General features: G+C 42.6%; 1 protein-coding gene across 1 annotated transcript; it reads right to left on the reverse strand.

Moving 5' to 3' along the window:
* Positions 1 to 298: 298 nt before the first annotated feature.
* evx1 (even-skipped homeobox 1) lies at positions 299 to 4282 on the reverse strand. The gene is made up of 3 exons (XM_063069295.1): positions 3883 to 4282; positions 2588 to 2820; positions 299 to 832 (listed from the first exon to the last, which is right to left on the reverse strand). Exons 1-3 carry the CDS (start codon positions 4280 to 4282, stop codon positions 299 to 301), a joined length of 1167 nt encoding a protein of 388 aa, XP_062925365.1.
* Between the last annotated feature and the right edge of the window lie 5023 nt (positions 4283 to 9305).

Genomic DNA, 9305 nt, shown 5'->3' on the forward strand with positions numbered 1-9305 from the left:
TTTCTGTGATGAGGATATTATCATACATTTACTATTAAAATCTCAACTATACACGTACACGACTAGGATATTCTCATCAGCATAGGACACACTCGCCAGAGGACGAAGGTAAGATTATTATAATCCATTATGGGTAAATGTGTAAGATGTTGTCCTGCAAGAATGCGATGGAGCTTTCAAAACAAGGTCCAGTCATCCAGATACCCGACATTTCCGTTCACGTTGAAACCCTTCTTTCAAGAAGGAAAAGTGTGCACATTTGGAAGATATGTGTTTATACATGCTTCAAGCTATTGTCTTATCTCGTTAAAGGAACCTCTTCCCTCTGGTCTAGGGACACTGCAGCAGCCTTGCTCAGCACAGAAGGTGTGAAGGTGAGGAATGTGTCAGTTCTGGAGGTTGATGCACACGTGAAGTCGGTTCCTGCCGGTCTTGGTGGCACCCCGTTCGACTGGCTGCTATGGCAGCTTAGGCATGAGCAAGGGCTACTCCCGGCGCTGCCAAGTCCATGGTTGTTGGCAGAAGGATATAGAGAAGGGTGTCTGAACGCACACAGCAACTCCGGCCGAGGATAAGGGTGGGAAAGAACTCTGAAGGTGTCCAGGGGTCTCAGAGGAGCGCTGAAGGGACTGGTCGCTGAGGCTGATGCTGCAGACATGCCCATATGAGGGTAGTAGTGGAGAGGTACGTGTGATGGAAAAGGGTAGGGCAAATTGCCTGCTGCCGCTGCGTGGCTCATCATGTAAGTGTAAAAAGTAGGATCGGCGGGATGAGGCCAGGTCATCGCCAAACGCTGTCTCTTGTCCTTCATTCTGCGATTTTGGAACCACACCTTCAAAAATGATTCACATAGAAAGAATTAGATTCATACAGTCATCGTTCAACTTGTCTTGAAAAGCACAAAACGGGTTTTGTCTCTTTCCACCCGAAGATTACAAATGCCCCTGTATTTACGTTCCCGATTTTGTTTCTTTAGGCTGAATGCCACTTCTCCTATTTGTATCTGAAATAGCAAATTAGTTTAGGTTTTCAGTGCAAGAATGGTTAATGATATAAAGATGGAATATTTCATAAACTGTAAACGAAATATGTAAAGCGCTGTCGTTCAGCGATCCCTACACTGTCATGCCGAACATTATTCCTTGTAAATTTATGACCCAGGTTTTACTAGGCTATTCTTTGGCATACCGATATTTCATTTTGCAGATATGAAATTAGGTTCAAAATTTGCCGTTCGGATCGATACTCCTAAAGTACGGAGAAAGGTACCCATAAAATTTAACTATACCGCCATTTTTATCAACAGTTCGTGTGTTTATGAAAAGTAAAAGCTTTCTGTATAGAAAGTCCTCCAGTGACTCTACATACATTGGCGTTAACCCTTTGAGAGCTGTTTTGTTACACCCTGCGCTTCAAGCTCCCTACCCCCCCCCCCCCAAGCAAAATGCATACCATTAAGATACAGCGTGCAAAATGCAACACAGAGCTTGCCAAATGATGGCTTATTAAACATTGTTTCTTAAAATACAGAAACTATCCGAAGGAGTAAAGATAGTAACTGACTTTTATCATGCGTTCAAATATGAAAGTATAGCATGTTTTCATCACCCTTGTCACTCATATGAATTACTTTGTCTTTTATACCTCTAAAATTCATATTTACATTATTCTTGTCGATAAGATTTTACTTAACATTGCTCAGTCTAGATTTATGATTTTAAAATCATTCCAGCTTTTCCCATAACAAATATTGTGTATGTTCCTCGTTTTAATATATTTCGTTTTGTTGCCTTCAATGTGGAGTGCATCGCAAGTAAATAATGTTATGGCTTAACCCACAGTAATAATGGTGGTGAGCATTCTAATTGGTTGCATCACCGTCTGGTATATAGGGGCCACTGCACAGAATCGGACTCAGCCGCAGAAAGTTGCAAACTCAGCCAGTTGTATCATGGGCACTGGCCTCCACAGCAACGAGGACATCTTCAAAAGGCAATGCCTCAAAAAGGCGGCATCCATCATTAAAGACCCTCATCATCCAGGACGTGCCCTCTTCTCATTACTACCATCAAGGAGGTGGTACAGGAGCCTGAAGACACACATCAAATGTTTTAGGACCAGCTTCTTCCGCTTGATCATCAGATTTCTGAATGGACAATGAACCCACGTACACTGCCTCACTTTCCTTCTTCTGTCTTTTTGCACTACTTATTAAATTTAAATATATATATATTTTACTTATTATAATTTATAGTTTTATTATATAATGTCATGTACTGCAGCCGCAAAACAACAGATTTCATAACATATACCAATGATATTAAACCTGAGCACCCGTTATTTCAATATACGGAATGTATATTTACGTTACCGGTACAGTACTGCACAAAGAGCCGTTTTCTAAGGCAATGCGTTTACTTTGTTGTTAATAAACTGATTTGTAGCAGCTTTGTTTGAATTTCTCAGCAATCTTCATTTAGTTTGGGCGGAGCAAATTGTTTAAAACTAATGACAATCTCTACCGCTGTTCTTATTGCTTACAATCGCGATTAGGTTAGACATTTCATTCTGCGCGGTCTCCGATCACCTTGATAGTGGTTTCAGGCAGATTTAAAGCCGCCGCTAATTCGCATCTCCTGGGTCTGGAAACGTAATTCTCTCGGTAGAACTCCTTCTCTAGCCTGGCGATCTGCTCTCTGGTGAAAGCAGTTCGATAGCGGCGCATCTGATCGGCCCCGCCGCCGCTTATCAGGCTTTGAGAGCCGGATACTTTGGGAAGTTCTGCCCCACCGTTACTGTCCATTGGATCGGAAGAGTGTCCTGAAACGACAGGCCAGAGCTAAACATGTTAGAAAAGCATCAACGCAAAGACAGCAATGTAAAACTAACGAGATATGTCCTCTCACAATTTCACATCCATACAGTTCATCTAACTTCAATCTGCGACAAAAATGTTATATCCCTTTGGAAGATAAAGTCAGGTCAAGAGTTGAACCCAGTTTTAAAGCAGTTCTAATACCGAAAACCAGACTTAACGTCATACCTAAATACTGTAGACCAGAATGACCTGAGACATGAGCCTTTCTCTGTACCTTGGTTGGCCTCTTTTGGTTGTATCACCGGAAGAACCCAACACAACCAACTCCTGGATTTATAAGTGAACAAACTGGTTACGCAAAATGTAGAGATAATTCTTGAGCTCGTTTGAAATGGGCTCCTTTTCCTCTGTTTCCCCTGCCTTGAATGTGACTATAAAGTGCATGCCGGCTGCTTACTGACTGAGGTGCTTTCATATGCGCCGGCTCCCATTGAAGCTCGTCTGTAGACACCTATTTCCGAGCTGGCGCCGACAAGACCCTTGGAAAGTGACAATTTGAAGACTCGCAAGGTGTTAACTCCTATGGACCCGGGATTCAATAATGATTTTACGGTCTTTAAACGAGTTTCCGTACTCCATCAAGAAACCAAATAAAATGGCAATGAGTTCCTCGCTTTTCCAATCTATTGTTTTTCGCTCTTGGTTGCAAGATTTTACAAAATTGCTTTTACAATAGCAAAAGTAAATGCAATCGTGTTGTTAACAACAAGGTGACCAATGAAAGAACCTCATTAAATAGCACATATAATTAATTTGTACGATCTTAAACAGAAATGACAATAAAATACCATTCGTAACAGCTTTTGAACAATTGTCAGGTTCAAATTTAATTCAGTGATTCACTTCTGGATTTTGCATTTTCTAATATAAATACTCGGCAATATAATTGCTGGACACGGTAGCCTATTTTTAAAATAAAACATTTTAAAATGAATCCAAGTCTACATAATGTACTTTAATATTATTAGTGCAACTTCTCTACTAGAACCGAAAACGATTATTACCTTTGTTTGCCTGGTTTCCCTGATTTCCCGGCGTACGGTTTGGGGTGCAACTGACATCTATCTCGTCATAATAATCAGACTCTGTTTCCGGACTGTTTTGGACTGAAAGCGATTTACATTTTGCCGGGCAGCCGTCCGATGATGACTTGTCCGGGACGGGGAGTCTTGAACCCGTTCTCATCTGAGTGTTAACGTCGGTTCTGGCATCGATCTCCTCGTCTCCGCTCTCCAGTGTCATAGGGGCCGACCCGGGGCTCAAGCAACTCCTGTGGACCACGTTTTCAGGGGACTCGTTTATTGGGCTTCCAGCTGCTTCTGACAAATTCGGCAATCTCCTGCCAACTGGATTGCCAGTCTGACCTCGCTCCATCAGCAGCAGAATCTCCTTCCTTGATTCCATTTACGCAGATCTGAGATCAAATCGGAGCCAGCAGAGGACACAGTTCAAGGGAACACGGGGAGCCGGGGGGGGGGGGGATGAAAATCGGAGATATAATGATGACCTTCTGATGTGAGCTTCACCACTCGGAAGCACTGCGGGCGGGTCTGGGAAGGATCACCATTGCCTGCTCTCTCTAATCTGTCATTCTTATGCTGTAATCGTCATTGAAGTACCCGGGTGACGCCAACAAACTGATTACAACCGCTTTACAAGGAGATAACGCCCGCCACCGTGAAGATGAAAGGGAGACTCAGCTTGTCGCTGTTGTCTACACGCAAGTGTATGGAGAGGGAGGAAGTGCGAAACGTATTGAACATCTCCCACAAATGAGAGTCGACAACATTACAACACCTCAGGGGAGATGAAAACAAGGACATCATCTCAACTTTCCTTTAGCAATACTATGTATAGCCAACCCCGAACGCATCATTTACAACATTATTAAACGCAATCTCGTTTCAGTGGAATAAAAGCATTACTAATTCCGTTACGGAGCTTTCATTTCAGCCTTTGGAATATCTGTATTACAGACAACTACTGCAACTTTAAGCGTATAAAATTATACAGATTATTAGATTCGCGGGGTCACTTTAATTATGAATATACATAAGTAAATCAAATCCTCTTCCTTTCTGACGGGATTTGTATGCAGTGTATTTTTCATAAAATTTGCACATGATTTTCAAGCGTTTTCCGCTTCCAGTGCAATGTTGTAACAAAACCTCATCAGCAGAGGACCAATTATTATATAAGGCTGCAGGTACGCCGTACTAGGGCACAGAATTCCTTCGGAATATTGGAGTATTGTATTTACATATCGTAGAAATTGAAGTTACTGTATATAGAATGGAAGTCATCATCAATGCATCAGAGATTAACTCTATTAGCGACTGTTTACTTGTGTTTTCAGACATAAATAACGGGTTTGTTCTTTGAATTTCATTTCCGACTGAGATGTCTCACTGCAAATAGCATAGCGTTAACGTTTAAAAAAACATTATTTGGGTCACTCTGAATTTTTAAACGTCGTTCTCCCGTAAATCCATTGCTGTAATGAAGAAAACTCTCCTATAACCAAATCCGCTCTGGATTTATTTTTATATACAGTAGTTTATATGCCTTGCTTTATGACCTGCAGGTATCGAACGTTTTCTAGAAATAGCAACTTCTATAGGAAATACTGATACGTATTATTTCAGCTAAAATAAATAAACTCAAAGACGTGTCATTCTTAACGGTTTCAGTAGGAATGAGATGAGATCGAGAATAAATGAAGATGATCCTATTATTTTGACAGCCATTAGCTATTATCGGTTGTGAAAGTCTTTGTCACAAAGCTGACTGGCGATGAAAGAACATATCCCAATTGTAAACAGGTCACTACAGGCCAAGTGACGTATGGACGCCATCTAAGGGGATGGTTTAGAAGCATCAGTCCAGCGGAGAGTAACGCGCTCCAAGATCAATGAGTAATTAAGTAGTTTATTGTCACGGGAAAATAGATTCTGTTATTGTTGCATAGAGGTGGCTGAATGAATAATCCCCCAAAATTAAAAAAATTAAAATTTCAAGCCTGGAGCAAAGGTACTAAATTGACTAAGTGGTTTGTGGGAATGTTTTAAGTTTTAAGAAAATAAATATTTCTGCAATTTCAGTAAAGTGATCATGACCCCATTGCTTTCATTTTAGAGAGTCGTGTAATTCTGCTTTGAAGCCTTGACCACATTTCAACAACTATTAGATAGCTTATAATGTGCTTTAAAATACTCTGCTGTTCGTAAATGCGTTATTTCTTACTGCCTTTGTTAAAAGTGAGATTTCCTTTAGAGCAAAGTCCTAGCCAAAACTATATAGATTGGCTACAAACAGAAATGGGGAGTAGCAGTTAAAAAGAACAGGGACTGAGGGAACCTGTACTTTACTAAATCTACTTGTACAATCACAGAAGTAAAATTAACTGGCTACAAAACAGAAATGTTACAACCCAGCAGGTCAAGTGGCATCTATGGAGAGGAATAAACAGTCAATAGTTCAGGCTGAGGTCCTGACGAAGAGTCTTGTCACGAAATACCGTTTATTCCATTCCACAGATGTGCCTGACTTGCTGAGTTCCCCCAGCATTTTGGATTTCCAGCATCTGCAGAATCTATTATGTTCAAGAAATGCTACAGAGAATGACTAGAAAAACTAAGATTGTTGGATATGACACATTCCACTGTATGATTCAATGTACAATGATAAATAAATGAATCAATCTGAATCTAATTGTTCTTTGAAGCATAGGATGCTCTGTTACAAAGAAAGGGGAAGACAATTGAAATGTATATAATTACAGAGGGGTCCATCAGGGGTTAATTGGAAGGGCCTATTTCCATTAGCAGAGAGTTCATGAAATAGGAATATGAGTTTTACTTATTTATTTATTGGTTTAGAGATACAAGGTGCAAAATGTCCTTCAGGCCAAACAAGCTGCACCACCCAGCAACCACCTGTTTAACACTAGCCTAAATAACAGACAACTTACAATGGCCATTTAGTATCCGAATTGGCGCACCTTAGGACTGTAGGAGGAAACCGGGGCAACCAGAGAAAACCAATGCACTTCACGTTAAAGTAACTGGTCAAAGAATAAAAGGAGAGGTGAGAAAAATATTTTGACCCGGAGGGTGGTAGAAGACTGAAAGACATGGTGTAAAAGGGGAAATTCTCCTTACTTTTAATGAGCTTGCATGTTACTTGGGGAGTATGGGGTGTCAGGGAGGGGTAGCACCTCTGGTGGGGTAACATGTCGCATCCTTTTCAAGGCGGTTAGTCCACCTTTGGCCCCCACCTGGCACTCAGCTCTCACCTGTGGCTCCCTGTAGCTGTTTGCATGCGACAGCAGCCACACCCCGGGCAATGGCTTCGATAAGCCGGCTAAACCAGGTGAGGGTAGCCGACGGGTCTCAAACCCTCGGTGAGATAAGGAGTTGTCTATCCCAGCATGTGAAGACAGACTCCGGGGGATTGAGCGGACGAGACCAATGGAAGGTCCAACGGTCGAGAAGGCGGTCTCTGCAAGCGTCGTGGAACGTGTAGAACAGGACAAGACACAGAAGACGTCCTGGTCATCCACTGCACCTAGTCCCATCTCCAGCCGTCTCGACTCTGTCTTGCCACTGGATCCAGATGGGAATTGGGAAGAGAGAGTGAGGCTGACGCTGCGCAACTCTCCCTCACTTAAATCCAAGTCATGCGCTAGTCTCGACATCATCATCATGGTGTCGAGGTCCTCTTCGACCTACGATGGACGAACAACAACAACAACTTGGGGAGTACGGAACCTTGTAGCTTTCGGTGGAAAGTGGGGTGAATGAAGCAAAGATGCAGGATGGCTGATGGTTGAGGAGCAAGACCCAGAAAGGGAGGACTTATTTATTTTTATTTATTCAGATACAGTGCAGAATAAGCCTTCTGGTCCTATGGGCCTCACTGCCCAGCATCCCCTGATAGATCTTAATGAAGGATTGGAAATGTAGTCTGTGCCCACTCCCTACCTCCCTAGCTAGCAGATCTTCAGACCAAGGGTCACACCAGAATGACAGCTATGTACCCTTTTTCCAAAGGTCACCCTTTGACAGAAACGTACAACCTTGTAAACCGTGTGGGCTACCACTCTTCATGGCACGTGGATGATAGAAAAATGGAGGGCTGTGTAGGAGGGAAGAGTTGGATTGATCTTAGAGTAGGTTAAAGGATTGACACAACATCTTGGGCCAAAGGGCCTGTACTGTGCTGTAATTTTCTACGTTTAATGTTAAGGGCTGGTGGGAATGAGACTGAGGGAGGACAGGAAGAAGTTAGGGGATGAGAGTGGTCACTGAAGGAGAGGAGATTCAAGGATGCAAAGGATAGAGATGGGTCCATCAAAGGCAGTAAGGGGTGAAGCAGGCAGTGGTCAAAACCATTCGAGTTTGAGCTCACCAGAAAGTGCGTGAGACTGATGACTTTATGCAAATCTGCCCACATGTTCATGTTCAAGTAGCCTCATCCTCATTCATCTTGGACCTATTTGCTGATTGTCAAGACCATGTGGTAGCCACTTCATATTAAAGGAATTCATTTGCAGCTATTTTCCACTGCTTAGTATGACTTGAAGAGTCAGGGCAAATAGCAATAGATTTGAATGCTGTTCCACTCTCACAGTACTGTCAGATGCTCTGACATTGACATTTTAGATTATGAAGGCACGCAGTCCTCTTTTATTGTCATTTAGTAATGCATGCATTGAGAAATGATACAGTATTTCCTCCGGTGTGATATCACAAAACACAGGACAGACCAAGACTGAAAAAACTAACAAAACCACATAATTATAACATATAGTTACAACAGTGCAACAATACCATGACTTGATGAAGAAGTCCATGAGCACAGTAAAAAGTTCAAAGTGTCTCAAATGTCCCACATCTCACACAGATGGGAGAAGGAAGAAAAACTCTCCCTGCCATGCCCAACCAGAGTCCGAATCTGAGTCATCTGAAAACTTCAAGCCTCCGAATCAGCTCTCCAACACCAAGTACTAAGCGACATCTCTGTCCGAACGATTCGACCTCAATCTTGGTTGCCAACAGCAGGCAAAGCCGGGGATTTTGAGGCCTTCCCTCCGGAAGATTCCCGACTGCGCAGTAACAACAGCAGTGAACTGGCGTTTCAGAAATTTCACCAGATGTTCCTCTGTGCTTTCACGTCCATCTCCATCAAATCAGAATTGTCCACGGCCCCTATTTAACAGATACGATATCATTTTTCACCGGAGGGCTGCGCACGCGCGGCGCGCTGCTCTCCCTCCTCCCACCGACTGTGCCAAGGTATTACTGCCTGGACTGTGCCAAGGTAAGAATTAAGGTCTACACAAGGAAAAGCATTTTTGTCCTGCGCTGTACATGGCTGAATTTGTACTGTGCTGGAATCTGGAATGCACTCTCTGCAGATGTGGTAG

Source organism: Mobula hypostoma, chromosome 17 (assembly GCF_963921235.1).
Source record: "Mobula hypostoma chromosome 17, sMobHyp1.1, whole genome shotgun sequence".
Taxonomy (NCBI): domain Eukaryota; kingdom Metazoa; phylum Chordata; class Chondrichthyes; order Myliobatiformes; family Myliobatidae; genus Mobula; species Mobula hypostoma.